Source organism: Parus major, chromosome 3, assembly GCF_001522545.3.
Source record: "Parus major isolate Abel chromosome 3, Parus_major1.1, whole genome shotgun sequence".
NCBI classification, from domain to species: domain Eukaryota; kingdom Metazoa; phylum Chordata; class Aves; order Passeriformes; family Paridae; genus Parus; species Parus major.
In genome coordinates this window covers 60418089-60436117 of record NC_031770.1, presented here as the reverse complement: position 1 = coordinate 60436117, position 18029 = coordinate 60418089, and the positions used below count along the sequence as shown (strand labels likewise).

General features: G+C 36.9%; 1 protein-coding gene across 14 annotated transcripts in view; it reads right to left on the bottom strand.

Annotated features, from left to right (window-relative positions):
• Positions 1-18029, bottom strand: part of PTPRK (protein tyrosine phosphatase receptor type K) — a 382222-nt gene that overhangs the window by 12653 nt on the left and 351540 nt on the right. For 3 of the 14 annotated variants that reach the window (XM_015622199.2, XM_015622204.2, XM_015622200.3), the window contains 12 exons: positions 16346-16506; positions 14218-14253; positions 11762-11773; positions 10442-10626; positions 8654-8741; positions 7758-7834; positions 7548-7565; positions 5079-5115; positions 3209-3306; positions 2387-2503; positions 1492-1646; positions 232-367 (listed from right to left, as the gene is read on the bottom strand). In XM_015622199.2, coding sequence (XP_015477685.1) covers positions 232-367; positions 1492-1646; positions 2387-2503; positions 3209-3306; positions 5079-5115; positions 7548-7565; positions 7758-7834; positions 8654-8741; positions 10442-10626; positions 11762-11773; positions 14218-14253; positions 16346-16506 — 1120 coding nt within the window. Of the gene's footprint in view, positions 1-231; positions 368-1491; positions 1647-2386; positions 2504-3208; positions 3307-5078; positions 5116-7547; positions 7566-7757; positions 7835-8653; positions 8742-9619; positions 9677-10441; positions 10627-11761; positions 11774-14217; positions 14254-16345; positions 16507-18029 lie in introns of those variants that run through there. The other 11 variants (XM_015622203.2, XM_015622209.2, XM_015622210.2 and 8 more) reach the window with 7 other exon arrangements.

The window sequence follows — 18029 nt, the reverse complement described above, 5'->3', positions numbered from 1 at the left end:
TCTTTCTTTCCTTTTGTTGCCAGGTTGGGTGGGCACTTTTTTCTGTGAGGACTGCAAGAGCTGGCAGATTTGTTGCACCACCTGGTTCTGGGCACTTTTACACTGAGCAGTGCTCCCCAGTGGAGGTACTCTCTCAGCAGGGCCACTGCCTGCTCTTTTCAGAGGCACAGTGAAATTCTGACCTAGAACGTTTCAAAAAGCATCGGGTGCTTCACAGGCAAACTGCTGTACCTCAGTCTGTACCATGTTGATGCGCCGGGACCGCAAAGCTTTGACACAGTTGTAGATATCCACAACACCTTCTCTTTCTGCCATATCTAACATGATATCGATCACGATATAACAGCCTGTCCGCCCAGCACCAGCACTGAAAAGAATCAGTAAATGCTGTTAGGAATAGACTCAGAAAAACATCTACAAAATTTATAACCATTATTTGAGAGCATTTTTTATAAAACCATTCAGTTTTTCATCACAGCCACTATCTAATTTTTATCTTCTCTCCTTCTCATCATAACATCCTTTAAATTTTTTTATGTGTTCAAAACATTTTTTCCATCACATTTGATCCACTAAGTAATAGCAAAAAAGGAAAAGGTTTATTCCTTTTATCACCCAGATCAATACTTAAATTAAAAAAAGAAGTTCGTTTAACTGAAATCTGGAGAATGATTAAACTTACGCACTTCAGAAAATTTTTATAGATCTTGTTTTTCTTTAATAAGACTAAGAACGATTTTTAAGTGATCTATTACAATAAGAAACTCAAGTGTACATTTTACCAGCCAGGCTCCAAGCTAGTTCAGACAGCACATTTAAAAATATCCAGAAGATTCACTCATGATTTATTTTGGCTTTACATAAAGCTATGGACAGTTTTTGCACAGTGCATTATTAAAATCTGTAAAGGCTGAGTAACTGTATCTACAAAATGTAATTAAACTTTTGACTAAATATTTAAGTAAATTAAACATTTGTAGAAAGCAAGTTCTATTTGTCAAAGGACTGTGTCCCAACAACATAACCTTGCAAAATCTGCACAGGAAAAACATTCTGTATTTGTTGCTACTAACCTCATTCCATCTTTCTTCATCTACTTGCTTACTTTGCTTTAAATTAATAATCTGTTCAGACATTATATGCAACACCAAACAATCAAAGCAGATGCATCTACACTCATTCTCAAACACTGTCACAAAATTGTTGAAGGCTACCTAAAATGAGAGCCTGGAGTGTTTTATTTAGCTAGTGCAGCTGTTGCAGGAAAAAGAAAAATCTCAGACTATTTCATTTAAGAAAAGTGTACTAGAATCTGGTTATTTTCAAACACTGCTGTAGACAGCCAAATCCTACTGCAGCGTGAATTAAGCAATTCAAAAAGGGACCAACAAAAACAGAACACTTCAAAATGATGGATGCTTCAGAAGAGACTGCTGTAAATAATGATAGAAACAGTTGTGAAAAATACAAATCTGTGCCTTCTCTACTCACCTGCAATGGACAACAATAGGCCCTGCACTAGGAGGGTTAGATAATTTGACTCTCCGTATAAAGGAAAGCAGGCCTGTGGCATTGTAAGGAACTCCATGATCTGGCCAGCCAGTGAAATGAAACTGTTTAACTTCACGGATTTCATTGTAGCCCCTCTGTAAAAGGCAAAAAAAAAAAAAAAAAGCTATGAAATTTGAAATATTTAGTATACTAGATATTATCTGACTCAAATAATGATCACACATACTGATAGAATCTACATGTTGTTTTCATCATTTCAACAATTCTTTAAAGCAACAATCCATAGAAAGCTTAGAGATGTCATTGAGTTATTTTAATTTTGAAATTTGTAATTTTTACTTTGGACATTAGGTATGCTACTTTTGCTGCACTGAAGGTTTTTTTTAATAGACTTTGATGCATTCCCATTCATTTTCAGAAGTTCTGTTAACTAGGACAAGGGCCTGCTACATTTAAACTCAAGTATAATTTAGCATATGACCACAACTGTATCACATAGAGCATTCATGGAATTTGTCCTTTGATTGACTCAGCAGCGGTCAGGACAGAGTGCGTAGGGATGAACAGCAGGCATGACTCATAATCTGGTACTTGAGTTTAGCTCAGAAGTGTGGCTGTGGAGAAGAGGTGACTGTCAGAGAGGGGATGGCAGCAGTTGACATTCTGGGGAAATTCCAGGTCCCACAGTGAGATGCATGTTTGGGTAGCACTGACGCAGTGCATAACTCCCATAGTAAGGTAAGGATGCCTACACTGTCGCCCAGATAACAAGCCAGAGGGATTTAGTATTCCACAGAAACATCAGCATAGCCACTTTCATCCTCCTTGCTACCAGGAAACAATATTTTGCCAAGCCCTTTCAAAATGCACTCACCCTTCCCAGAGTGAAGGTCCTGACAACATATTCCGCGAGGGGCTCCATCTCTACACAAGTCACTTTGAAGTCCCCATAAACTTCAGTGTCGTCAGGCCAGTACTTGTAACACTTGACCTAAATAAAAAAATGGGTATGATTTTACACCAAGGGAAAAGAAAAGCTTGAGGATACAGTACTGCATGTACAGCTTAACACCACATTTATTTCCAAAATGACTGTGCATTCATGTGGCTTGTCATGGCTAGTGGCTGTTATGTCAAGTTAAGCACTAGCTACAAGGAGTTTCCACTGCTTTACACAGCTGTACTTAGGTGCCAAATTCACTTCTAAATGAGCATTTGTATTTTCTTTACTGCTGAGCTATGGAATATATTTCCACTTATGCTAAACTGTGATGCATTTTGTACCCATAATCAAACTGTTGCAAGTAATCCCAGATACTTTTTAGACTTCCCTGAGGTATGTGTTACTGCTAAACTGTAAATAATTTGCTGATTTCTAGCCACTGATACAGAAGCACATTTCCTCCACTACTCTTCTCATTTGAGTGATACTATATAAATCTATTCTGCTGAAATATGAATTTTGGATTCAGAAATTTTCCACTATACATGAAAGCAACAAACCATCAGTTTTCAGAAGTTGCTTTTAGACAATACTATAACTGCAACATTGCCTGGACTCTTTCCCCTTGCCCCTTCAGGATGCAGGGCTGGTCTTCATAAGACCCTTCTACATTTTGCCCATAGTATATCTTGTCAGCAGCTTTTTTTCTTTGAGTCTGCAGCATTAAAAGGAAAGACAAACCCAAAAACTTACTCTTCCAACTTCCACTAAATTTGTGACCATCACAACACAGGCTGACTGTTCCTGCCATATCATTCTCCAAAAGTCATACACAGTCTCATGAACTGGACCTGTAAGAAAAAATTCTAGGTAATATTCTGCAAAAAAATAAGTGAATGATAATAAAATCCAGTGTGTTTCAGAGCTGATGCATGTGAAAACATTTGCTCAGAGAAGAAAGCTTTTTGAAACCACATCATCATACAGGTTCTGGTTTCCAGATTATATTGTTACTTCTGGATATTCTCAATTTAACTGAATTACCACTTGAAAGAAAATAACGGCAGATGTTTCATGTAGCAAAATGATAAAAGTTGCTTGAGAACTACAAGGACACAGCAATGTGTGACTGCATCTGTAGTTACACTTCCAGTTTTGTTTTACATTTATTAAATATAATGTGTTGAGAATGAGTTTCTTTAGGTGCACACCATGGAGATGCCCACCCCAGAGTGAAGTATCAGGCAGGAGGGTGATGGTACAGATACTGTGCACTTACTATCCAGTTCCTGGCAAGCATGGATGCACAAGTGGGCACTGAGCCAGAAACTTCCCACTGAACTGTATTTAAACTAACTTAAGTACTTTTCTGTGAGGCAAATAGAAAGCACACGTTTAATCTTTGCTCCCTGCTCTGCTGCAGAGACACGTTCAGTCAAGTGACAGAGGCACTTGCCCTGTTACAATAATCTCCAAAATGGCTCCTTTATCACCATCCAGCAGTACTATAAATATTGCTGTATATAACAGACATAGAATCACAAAATTATCTGGAAAAGACCTTTAACATCATCAAGTCCAACTGTAAACCTAACACTGCCAAGTACACCACTAACCCTAAGTGCCATATTTGAAGACTCAAACACATTTTTTATATGCTAGATCAAAGGCTGCACACAAAAGCAGCAATTAATTTTTCTCTCCTTTACACACTATTATGTGCAATGATTTGCATAGTAAAACAGAAATAAAATACAAATATAGACTTAATAACGTATAGAGACCTATTTAGACAGCACTTACACAAAAATGAAAAACAAATGTGGACAGAACTCTGAGCATCCTGCTGTAAAATAACCCTTTGACTTTCCTGTATGCACCTACAACCAACTGACAGACAAATAACAGGATATTTCCAGACAGCTATCTGATTATGCTGACAGATCAAATAATGGCACACCTAAATCTAATAATTTTTACTTTAAATCATAGCCTCTGTTATTTCAGTGCAATCTTAGACTAATCTATTTGGTTTTCCTCATTGTGAGGAGTTTTATCAGAAGTACAAACTGAAAAATAGAATTTATTTTTTTTCTCTAGCACCTCTTTTTATTAGTCAGATGTTATATGATAAAGATTTGCCTCACTCCTTTGTACAAAGAGTCTTTGTCCTCTGGCCTTACTTTACCCAGATTTTCTGAAAGAGTTTAATTTATCATTACTATCTTCCCTGCATCCTGGACTAAGTTGTAGACAGTAAAATTAAACATTATACTAAGGCAAGAAAAATGCCTCAAGGCAGGTTGAAACTGTTCTCTTCTCTATGCATGTCTCTTTTCTCCATTCATCCTCATAATTGGAAATCATGGTAGTAGGTTCTGACTTTTTCAGCTGAATTTATCACTGACAGATTTGCTCAATAGCTAATTAACATTATAAATTAGTGTAATTTTTGAATTTATTCACATTCCACCCAAACATACTATGTTAATTTACCATAACACAAGATGAAAACTCACAATACTGGGTATGCTTTATTTTCATCTACTTCTATTTTACCAAAACACTGTGGAACACTACAGAGAACAATTTTTTGACTGGATTAAGGCTGGCAGATCCTTACCTTGGGTTGCAATGTAGTGACTTGGTCTCTGATATCCCTAAAACAGCAATATAAATTGGTTTGAGTACCATATTACTAACAGAGAGTGGAAAATAAAAGCATAAGGATACTACAGAATCCATATATCTAGACAACATTTTCAGAACAAACCAATATTTAAGAGCAGCATGAAGCTCAAAACCTAAAAAACTAGTTCATATTGAAAAGGTTTGAATGACAACAGATAAAATGAAAATAAGAACATCTGACTTGAACAGACATTGTAGTGTACCAGAAAGGAGTACTCTAGATTGGTCCCTTGCACCTAAAAATGAGTCCTCTATTGACATTATTTCCCTAGCTGTATATGTTGAGCTTTTATTGAAAATTTAATTGAAATTCTCTGCCACCATATTATCTCACAGCTCATCTGTGTTCCCAACTTAGCCAATATGAAAAAATAAATGCCTTTTTGTCTTCTTCTAAACAGAGGACCACTGTAAGGCACAAAGAGGTGTGTGCCTCAGCCCTAGCTAATGGGGACAGATATATTGGTGTGTGCACAGAACCAAGGGTCCTACTGCAGTGAAATCTGCTCGACTGCACAAAGTGTGCACCAGTTACAGTGGGCATGATGCACACAGGTATATACACAGTCTTACACACACACACACACACATATATATATATATATATATACACACACACATATACACATAGGTAAATACGTAACCCTACACAGCTAAGCCTTTCCAGATAGCTGGATCTATGCCAATGCTAGCAGCACTTACAGCACTAATTGTCCACGTAAAAAACTACAAGACAAAGAGCTACTGCTCTTGAGGAAATAATTCAGGGTATATTTTGACCAGTGCCAGCAATTTAGCTACAAGGAGGAAGGAAAGTTTAGTGTTGCTGGTGACAAGACAATACTGAATTTCACAATATGGAAATGTTAACAACTCCAAGTATTCTCTAGGTTAAGTTTTATTAGGCCACTTGCTGGACGTACTGTATTATAGGGGAGTACAAGCCCTTTGAATTCCTGATATTCACAAGATGCTACCAAAGTGAAGGATTTCAGTGTACCCAAGGAGTTTATGTTCTTTTCCACAGACAGCTTCATTATCTTTCTAGAGTGAGAGTACCTTCCTTTGGTGCTTCTAAAACAACTTTTGAATGTCTTACTCTTGGCTTTATGGGAGACCAAAATAGTATCAAGTGATGAAAGAATTTGTCCTGAAGTCCTTAATATCCAGCCACAGCTTAAAATTGTGGAAGTAGAACCTGTGCTACACGGGTTTACACTCAGTAATGCTTTCAAGAAAAAGATAAAAGTGTCACTTAAAAATTGTAAAATGCCAGTTTTAACTTGCAGCTTTCTTGTCTGATTCTAATGAGATTCAACTCACTCCTAAATAAGAAAATCAATATGCCCAGGGAATTATTAAAAAAATCCGTGAGAGTTTTCTTGTTTAAGGCCCCAGGCAAAATATCACAGGCCTATCATTTCACAGAGATTGCCATGTTAAAATATCCAAATAAAAAGACAGAAATACATCTGCTAAAGCTAAATCTTTATATCCTGGAAAGTCAAAAGAGTCTCAAATAACTTATCAACTAAAAGTGGTCAGGAAAAACTACTAAGGTGCAATTATCAAGAAAAGCAATCAAAGACATGTATTACAAAAACACTTGTCATAGCTATTCCAGTACCTTTCAAACAGCTTTAAAATTAATTTGAATACAACAACTTGTTTATTTCTGAAGTGTTAATTACAGATATATCATGTTTTTTAGTCAAATTACCTGGCAATTTGGATAAATTTTTAAAATTTATAAACTCATTTGTATTCTGATTAAAGAATGGAATTTCAAATTTTAGAGATTTTTTGCAGAAGTGAGGAAATTTCTGTTAAAATATATATATATATATGTGTGTGTGTGTTTGTGTATATACTTTGTAATACCTAAACTAGCACCTTAAAGGAAATGCCAGCTAAATATTGCTCATCTAAAACATTGTTAAAAACAAACTAACACAAAAACCCCCAACCTACAAATGTCATTATCTCTCCTTTTTCTATCAAGCAGTTATGATGACTACTGCATGGGTATATTTTCAAACAACTACAGCACAGCATACTATCTAGCTTCTTACATATACATGGGGAGAGGAAGAGAAAAAGCTAGTGGCCAAAATCATCACTGAAAATGGGAACAGCAAATTCTCTTTAACAGATAGGCTCACCTGAGTTACCTAGCACCCAATAATATTCAGAGCTAAGCTAGAAGGCTAAATTGTCTTTTCAAAACATGTACAAAAAATATTCACACAAAAATAAACTTTTTAAAGGAACAGATGAGATAAATTAGATGAGGCATGCATAGTTATCAACTGATAAAAATAGTAGAGGAAAGTAATTAATAACAATATCTATATTAAATATTTACAAAAGGATGCTGTTATTCACATATAGTGGTACTTACATCCCTGTACAGCCAAATCTACAGCCCAAACCAAAGTCAGATGTGAAAGAAAGCACAACAATGTCAGTGAGTACTAGGACGTAGAACAAGGAAAGTGTACATTTGTTCTTAATAAAAGAAAGCTTTTAATAATTTTGTAGCATAACATGCAATAATTTCACATAGAGAAGCTGGAAAATTGAGAGGGAGAAAGCTGTGCATTCCACTCACATCTATGTAGTTGGCATTAATGTAATCTGAAGATGGATCATCTTCAACAGGTTGCAAAATCACCCTGGAGTGGTCATCTGTAAAAACCAAGTGGTTACGGAGCCTTTTTGAAGAGTGATTTTTAAGTAAGATATTAATGGTAAGTCATCTAGAAAACCAAAATCAGCTGGCCTAAGCGCCTCACAATTTACAGTCCTTAAATACAAAGTGTTTACACAGAAATACAAAGATCCATTTTGTCTGAGGTCTGCAATTACTTCAAAACAAATTCACTACTTTTCACTCACTAAGTGCAGCTGAAAGGTATTGGCATTGTTACATTTGGTTAAAAAGACACAAAGAAACCAGGTTACTTGCTCAAAGTCCCTTTCAACATCAGCTCCACTGTTGGTAATCTAGAAAACCAAAAATGCTGATTACTGTTTCCTCACTTCCAACCCAAGCCTGCTCAAATTCATATTGAGACATTAATGAAACCGAGACAAAGGAGTTAGCAATGCACTTGGGATTCGATGAAGAGGTAACACTACCCATTCAGGGACTCCTCCGGCACCGTGATTCCTGCGTGTTCGATTGCATGGGTAAAACAATACAGATCGTGAATAAACAGAATCAACATCCAAATGAGTGCTAGTGTGTCGCTGATATATGCTTACCACAGCTTGCACAACAGAGATGAAAATGTGAAATTCAGCCTGAGTTATACAAGGAAGAAAGTTGAACTGTGAAGAACAACAACAACAACAAAAAAAAAAAAGCTGAAAAAGGCACAGTTCTGCTTCTCCGCTGCAGGTATTGAGCAGTTGTGCCACCAGAGACTTGCAAAGGAGGAGAGAGCACGGCCCGAGTAACACACGAGTAGCGCTATTGCTCAAACCGAGGACACCGATACTCACATGCTATAATGTTTCCATAGCGGTTCTTTGTTCTGTTTTGATCCTTCTTAGCGACATCCCAAGAAGCTGACTGCCCCTCAAAGAAACTCTATAAATAAAAATGTTCCGAAAGAAAACATTCTGACCATTAATTTATCTCCAAAAGTAACAGTTTAAAAGAACTGCCCCACCACAAAGTAAGTTCAGCTTTGCTCGCCTGCCCCAGGCACCTGGGCAGTAGCATGGTACAGAAATATCTAGAGAAGAAGGGAGCCTCTCTCCCTCTGCTACCATTAAGTGGGCAACTCACTGAGGAACTCCACAGGGATTTCAAATCCTGTAATTGCTGGAAGGCTAAACTTGCTTTTACATCCTTGCTATGGAGGAATGACAGTAAACTGAGAAAGCACAGAGAGACTGATCACTATTCTTACAAGGCAGTGTAATATACAGTCTGTTTACTACAGCATTATATTGCTTTCCACATATTACTTAGTAAAACACCTTTCCTTAATACAGAGACATCAGGAGCTCTCCTCTGCCAATGTTCATTGCTCTTTTTGCCTTTCCTGATATCCCTCCCTCTAGTCACTATCAAAATTATTCTACATTTTTGAACTCTTAAGACTTTGGTCTCTCAATAATGATAGAAGAAGTTCTTATTTCTCCTTGGCTTTCTCTTCATTGCCCGTAGATATTTTACTGCTGTTGTAGGTCTATGCTACTCCTTCCTTCCAGATGATCTCTTATCCTGGGTAAGTTATCTCCAGAAAATACACAGCAGCCATGGAGTCAGAACTTTAATGCATAGTCAGAAGCTGAAAGCAGGGAATAGATGTCATGTATAGAGATAGAAGAAGCAGAAAGCAGGAAAACACCTGATATGGAATCAGGGACCACCCTCCCCCCCAGCAGTGGTCTTAGCCTTGAAGTTAGGCAGAGCATAACAAAGCATGTTTAAGTAAAAGAGAGGAAAAGAGCATAATATTCTTTTAAAAACCACACATTTATTTATTCCAGTTCTTATGTTTACAGTAGAGACAGCTGCGGAAAGGAGAGAAGGTTGAAAACTGTGTCAGAAGAGATTACTTCCTCAGAGAAAACTCATTGTAAACCTAGCTGCAACCTCGGCAGTCCCATTCCCATCTTTACTGTGTGTCCTGCCTGATACTCTAATCCCAAAGAATCGCAACAGATTCAGAGATCAGAAATGAAACGTACTCATCTTCAACCTCCAGTACTGGGAATTTTTTCCTTCCATTTTAACATTAAAGTTGTAAGTAGACATGCTCAGACAGGTTTAATTAGAACTTCAAGACATTACTTCCCTTATCATCTCTTTACTGCTTCTCAGCTGGAGCTGTCCCAGTATTGCCCTACCGGGATGCTAAAATAAATCAGGAAAGTGCTTCCAGTCAATGTTTCTTGGAAAACCAGACAGGTTAAATTCTTTACTTTAACCTAATCCAGGAGATCTGCACTAAAAATAGCTCACATAACTGATTACACAGCATTTCCACTAAAGAGCAGGAACAAGATTGGCAACTTCTTACAATATGTCAAAAGGATTCTTTTTATACCCTAGGATACACAGGGATTTTCTACCAGGCAGTTGTAAAGGCTCAAACCATTCGCCTCCATTTACTATTTCACTTTTGGGTTACATATATAAGAATCTTATGCCTGTTAATCTGTTTTTCACTTAAACCCATGACATTTTGTTCCATGCTTTTGCAATACAATGCAAACAAAAGGCTGCCCATTTCAAAGGGATTTTTCCTAGCAAAACCCCACCACTGGAGATCTCACCTCATACTCCTCTTTAAATCCATAGCTGTCAGAGGTCTTCATTAGGTTAATATGTTGCAGGAGATCAGCCACCCTGATGGCAGGGTGCAGCTGCCCGGTCTGGTACGGGGACTCTGTGCCTTCGCAGAGATAACGAGGGACATCCAGGAGTCGGCTGGACTCTGCTGTTGCACTGTGATTTTCATCTGCATTCACAAGAAATCGCTGCATTATGTACCCACAGAGCAGTAACACCTGCTGCTATACATAGCAACATCTATTTTGAACCTTCAAAAACCTCTCTAATTTCTGAGAACACAAAGCACTTACTCTCCAGCACATAAATACTGTGAAGTATGTAAAAGAATTTAGCAGCAAACACATACAAAAGTTTGCAGTCCTTCATCCAGCAATAAAGATGTCTGAGGGGCATTTTATTTGAAGCTACAAAACTTTATGACATTAATGTACTTGGGAACTCCAGACTCTATCAACCAAAGTAACTTTTTAAGGGCCAGTACATATCAATAGCGATATTACACCCTAAACAATAAATTAGAATAATTCCATAGTGGCATCAGCACATCAGTTGTTTAAAGGCAACAAAGAGTGAATTGAGAACCCAGTGAAAAAGAGAAGCAATTATGCCACCACTTCAGAACACCACCTCCACTTAGGAAGATGAATCAGCACTACAGAGTGGTCATTTAAACTCAAGTCTTTTAGTAGAAATATGAGACTTGAGTGGGCTGATTTCAGTCACAACTTTTTCCCCTGTACAAGCAAATAAGTTTCTTCTAACGCTCTGTTACATGAATTCTCATATCAAAAGCCAATGTCAAAGCTGCATGAGGTCATCACATTTTGTCAATTCCTTCTGTGAAACAGTCATTTTACTCAAATTAGTAATTATCAGATCAAATGAATTTGCACAGGAAGAAAAATTGTAATCTAAGTAGCTACTGAAATGAGAAGTGGGCAGTCAACCCCTCCTAAACTTCTTTGAAATCAGTTTACCATTTTCCTTTCAAAGAATCTAGATTAGGAAGCAAAACATTCTAGGAAAAAAATGAATGCCCTACGGGTTGGATTTTGTACAATTACACCAAAATGCAAACACTATTAATGCCTTCTGAAATTAAATCTCCTGAGAAACATGACTCTTTGAACTGTCACCTGAGTTGCTAATTTCGGTACCTAATTTATGCCTCACTAACCTGCCTAACAAGGCAAGTGACATGCAGCAGTCACTTTTTATTGTAGTGTTACCCATACTAAATCACACACATTTCAAACCATCTCAGGATTTGTAGTTCTCCCCATTCCTCGCAGAATACTTACCAGTAATAGGCACTTTAACCCATTGAAGCAGCAAAAAAACAATGAGTGAACAGAACGTGAGAAATTTATTTCAGGACTATATTAGAAAATGGCTAACAGAAAGTGACATTCAAAGTTGTTAAATCTTCACAATAGGTAACAATGAAAGCCATTTAAAAAATATAAGGGCCACATTATTATACTATCAGTGTAATAATAGGGACCTGGGAAAAGCAAAATTGTCATACTAACTTAGTGCTAATGTACAAAGAATGGAGAGCAGCATTAATAATCTATACATGAAGAGAAAGAAAACTGGTATAGCTACAAAGTAATAAGAGTTTCATATAAAAAAACATGTTCTATGATTTAGAAGCCATAAAATATTCCTCTTCTCTAAATAAGGCAGAAGAAAACTGTTTTATCATGCTGGGCTGAGCGAAGGCTATACGAAAATGGAGTAGGCCAAACGATGCAGTTCCAAAGGAACAAGGCAATGGATACCCAGCTTTTACTACATGGTGTGCCCAAAAGCTTGTACACTTCTCTCCACTATATCAGTCCACTCAATGAAAATTAGTACCTCTTCCAACTATCAATGGTTTGCTCATATGAGGAAGTTATCATGCCCTGAATATCATTACCAGTAGATGAAAAAGCAGATAGGAATTATTAAGCTGCTCTGCAGTTGGTTCCTTGCCCTCAGTATCCACAGCTGTCTGTAACAGTGTCTGCCACAGCAGAAAATACCATGGCAGTATGGCACTGTGTGGGAAGGTACCATGAGCACTTCACAAGCACAGCATCCAATTTCAAAGTTATCTTGATTATTTAGGAGACAATGCGAAAATCAACAAAGTGAATTGAATGGTGAAGGCAACAATAGCGCGTGTTGGAAAGGGAAGTCAAATATATAAATAGAGAATGGAATAATGGACTGGAAAATGATAACTGTGATTGTAACAGGTATCTCAATGAAAGTCAGCAACATGAACACAATAAAAAGGAGAAAATAGAGTTCAGTTAACAGAAACAGTAAAAGTGGGGCATAGGGGTACCTATTTCACTCAGCTCAGCATTAAGATTTCTTCCAAGAACGCTACCTGATCTGGGGTACCGCAATTTAAAATTCAACCTATGAGTTGGAAAGTTGGAAAGCATTCAGAGGAAAATAATGACAACAAATTTAAAAAATATCACCTGCAAGATGATGAGTGAAAGAACTGGGTTAAACTCAACTAAAAGAGAAATAATTGAGCACACGAGATTTTCAATGTGTCAAAGACAGTTTTGAAAGGACAGAAACGTGACAGTTTTCCATATTTTCTATGAGTCTCTCAAAAGGAGATGACTCAATCCACAGCAATGAAAATTTAGTCTAGATTAGCCTAGTTATGAAAAACTAGGGGTGAAATAATACTTAGTAGTAACACCCAGTTAATAGTAATTAATACTCAGAAAATTGACCTTTGGGTCAATTACTAATGTGAATCGGAATTTATTCTTACTAAGGAGGACAGAGGCACTGAAACATTCCAGTGCAAGACCAAAATTTTCTTTGCTACAAATTTTTAAAACATAATGAGATGATATACAAAAAGAATCTGTATTTTATGTATAATGTCCCTTCTCAAAACAGAAGGGATTTCTTTGCCACCAGGTCCCTTTAAGCTTTACTTCTAGGAATCTAATTTTCAACATGTCTATATTCATATCCATTTCTGATATTTGTCTTTTATTCTAAAATAACCTCAGCAACTGACTGAAATTCAATACTTCACATTGTGTTTATCCAACCAAGAACTTGGGTACAAATTATACTTTTATCTTCTTATTTAAAAAAAAATTAAACAACTCTAAAATCTGCATTTGGTGTTCGATGCAGCAGACATATGCAGCCTGTCCATTTCAAAGTATGTTCTTCTTTTTAAAGTAAGTACAAAGCTGAGAAATTTACCAGTTAATACCAATTAAATTATGTAATTAATATAGGCATACAGAAGAACAGGTTCAGAACATTCAAAAAAGTTGTTTCCTCTTAGATGTTCTGAAAGTTTTTCCATTTTCTATTTTTTTTTCATTCTTGTTACTTAGAAAATTGAGCTTTGGGTGCAAAAAAATGCTAATGTGGACCTCAATTTTATGTTTAAAGATCTCTTAACAGAGCTCTAGTTTCACATGTCAGTTTATTGGAATTCCGTTTCAAAGCTCTGGGGAGAAAAATTTTAGTATTTTCCATTTACATATTTCCTCATTTACTCTTCAGTTAGCAGTGACTAGGAATAACTTCTTAATGAGAACATAAAATAATTTTTATTCTAAAATTGTTGTCAGTCTAATTCTGAATTGATGAACTGAGTGTAGAATTATTTTCTGGCAACAGCATAGTTTTACATAAAACAAGCTGTTTCAACGTTCAACCATGCAAGGAGACAGAACTCATGCAGGAATGGATAATGAAGGACTAGGGTCCTCACCTAACACAGCTGTCGGCACAAGTGGATCATTGGGCACTGTAGGAAAACAAAGCCCATGAAGAAACACATTACCCTTAATTTGTGTATTTTTAAGAATAAAAACAATATACTTCAGAGTATGACCAAGTGATAACTAAACTCCATTAATTTTAGTACAAGAGAAAACCAAAATGAATACAGTTCTAGAAAGCATCCTGAATAAAAGAGCTATGAAAGGCAGTGATTTCAGACTTCAGAAATGTAATGATAAAAGCAAAGAGATCCTTACTGAAATGAAATAAAGAAGGCATTACATGTAATTTAGTTTCTGAAAGGGCTCCTCCTTCACTATTGTTTTTTTCACTTCACAATAAAGGTTCACTTTCATAGAACTCACTTCTTTTCTTTTAAACCCATCCTCTCATGTAATACTTGAATAGCTAATATCAAAATAAAATGGTATTTCTATAAAGTTTTCCAGGTAATTAAAAAAATTATATACATTTTTATTGTTAATAGCTTTTTTAATGTTCAATACCAAAGAGATGGCTCGTAATGAGTATCGGAAAATCACAGACACACAGATGCAGATGTCTGAATAAAATTCATAAAATTTTATCTTTTATTATCACAGCTAGAACCATGCAGAGATAAATGCACTGTTTTGGACAGAAATGGCAGAATTCAGGATTTGTTTTGTTCCAGTCTGGAACAAAAAATTATAACATCGAAGTGTCTGTAGAACAGAATTAACAGAATGAAGCTTCAGTTCTCAAACAATCTGCCTGAAAGTTTGTCACATAGCAGGGAACCCTGTAAGCTTGGAAGACTTGTCTCAGCACAGACAATGGTCAGAAGAAACAAATCCTCCAATACACAAAAAATCACACACCCAGAGTGGTAGAAACCAGTGATGGCCAGCCAGGACAGCTGCGGTGACAGGAGCTCATGGGCTCTTGGCATCACATCAGTCCACCTGAAAGGCTGCCTGGGTGCCTGGCAGCCCTGGCTCACTAATATCCATGTAAATTCCTGATAAATTCTTAGCCTCCACCACAGTCCATATCAAACTGCCTCTGAAATCCTTCCTCCACAGCTTCCAGTGCCAATAAGACATCAAACTTTGGAGACTTTTCAATCTGTTCCAGCCAAAACTGTGTAAGAAACCAGGCTGATACTCCCATTTATAATTGATTATTAGACACTTAAAATGTTAGCACTTAGCAGGTTGGTAAGCAATAAACCCTCCTCCAAAACCCATTTCCCTTACAACAACCAGGAAAGAGCTTAAGAGCCTTTACGGATGTATTTTGCTCAAGCATAGTAAGCAGTATGGGAGATGAGAAGAAACGTGGAGTGTCATTCCCAAAAGATGGCAATTCAGAAGCAGCTCAGGCTGCTCAGATCTGTTTAAAGCCAAGCCACAAGTCCATGGAGCTGTGAGAAGCTCAGGCTCCTACCAGCTCTATGGTAGAATTCTATCCCTCTGTAATTTATACACTAGTTTTGAAATATTCAGTCTGCCAGTGGAGTACCTTGCTTTTGGCAAGGCATAGTGCAGATGCTGGGAGGCAAGAGTGGTGTACAGTGGCAGCTATAACCCTTAACAGTCAGAAACCCAAACTTTTTCAAAACCAGACAGCCAGCATGTCTACAAAAAATAAATACAAATATAGAACAAATTTTCAGATATATTAACAAGCTTGTTCTTAAACTTCACAAACAGCCTTGAAAATTGTCAATGTTTCCTTCTGTTCTAATGTCCTTACTGCCAAAAGAATAGAAGTTAATTTGGACCTCATATTATTATTCAATACAGACATGGTGTTATGCAGTAATATTTAATGTGCTGGCATTAAACAGTCTCATGCTGGAAAACTCAATTTCAAGTTTTAACTGAGGTATTCTACAAGTATAATACTTTCTCTAAAACAAATATCATTGCATAGTGAAAGCACATGCAAATATTTAATTAAATAATTTGGCACATTCCAATAAGGACAACATACAAACATCCCTACTCAACTTTTTCCTTTACCAGCATTCCTGGAAAACCAGGAGCGTAAAAGAATTTTCCTTAAAAAGCAGAATTGTTTTCTGTCTTTCTATATTCACCTACACTCTGGAGTATCTATCACTGTCTACTTACATCTGGGGCTGAAGTTATGCGAGTCCATGAAAGTGATTGACAGGGGATCCTCTGCATGCAGAGTGCTCTGGTCAGCATAACTCCTGTCCATGGCATTCACCATGTGGGTCATCTCCTGACGGGTGGTTCCCATGGCATCCTTGCGCTTCTTTGCAAGTTTGCTGCCCAGCCAAAAAGAAAAAAAAAGTAAACCACCTTAATATTTGATGAATGCTGATGTGTACAGTAATCATTCTCTAAAATCCTGAGTAGCGGAAAAGTTTGACTTATTTCCCTGCGTGCGATTTTTTTCAGCGTGTGATAAAACTGTGCGCCTTGCTATGAAACAGTCATGGTCTCGTGTTTTCTGTACACACAAAATGCTGCAATGGAAGAGCTTACTTCTGTACCCTGGTAGTAGGTTTTTTTTTTTCCCCCTGTGGAGTAATTACACTAATATAAACAAATTAGAGACTATAATTACATTTTAACTGAAATGACAAATAAGAAGCATCTGTGCATGCAGTTTTATCAACCATCTCCATTTAAATATCTGTTTTGATTTTTTAAATGGATAATTCATTCCCCATAGCTTGCGTTGTTGGGAAAAAGAGTCATGTAACCTTCTAAATTACTTTGTTAGTCAAAAAACCTATGAAATAACAAAAGAAGCATAATTATTCAATAAATATTTATATTATATATTTATATTATGTTTTAAGTAAAAGGTTGTGCTGCCCATTCAATATACAAGAGGATACCACACTATGGTCCTGATACTTAACTTTGGTTCTTTAAAAAACAAAACCACTCTTATCATTCTACCTTTTCATGCAGTTTGGGAATATTGCAATTTTGACATTAACAGTCTTATACTCTGACTGTATCACAGTCAAATACCAAGTTAATCTGTACAACTAAGCCCCTCAAATTAACACCCAGTGCCCTTAAAGTGCACACTTCAGAAATATCGCTCAATTCTTCCCTTTTGAGAAAGAACTGGAAGTGATTTTCACTGTCTCCAGGACAAAATCTCCAGGATTTTCTGCTTCAAATGGAAGCAGAAAATATATTTCACTTATAACATAAAGCATGAATCTCAAGTAGCAGGAAGTGTGCAGAGCAGCATGAGGTGCACCTTGGTTCTGCTGAAACCCATAAAGTGCACCAAACTGTTCTGAAATCCTCCTGTTTTCAACTGAAGCCATGACTATAATACATTAGATAGCCAACCTGCTTAGCTGGATAAATCTGACACCACATGGGAAAGACACAATCATCACTCAATATATTGAGTTCTTGAAAACGTATGTTTAAAACACAGCTTATCGTCATAAGCTTCTTCTGCTTAGAATACCATCAAATGCTCTGGTAATTGTTTAGACAGTGTTTATCTTACATTTCTCTTTACTGAAAGGATGGCCAACTCTAAATATTCCATGCACGTTCTAAGAGCAAACAAGGATAATATTAGATACCAATTACATATTATAATATTAGATGTTAGGAAGAAATTCTTTACTATCAAGGTGGTGAGACATTGACAGCAGTTGCACAGAGAGGCTGTGGACCTACCCTCTCTGGGTGTGTTCAAGGCCAGGTGGAATGGGGCTCTGAGAAATCTGGTGGAAAGTGTCCCTGACCCACAGCAGGGGGTTTGGAACTAGATTATCTTTAGGGTTCCTTCCAACACCAACTACTCCGG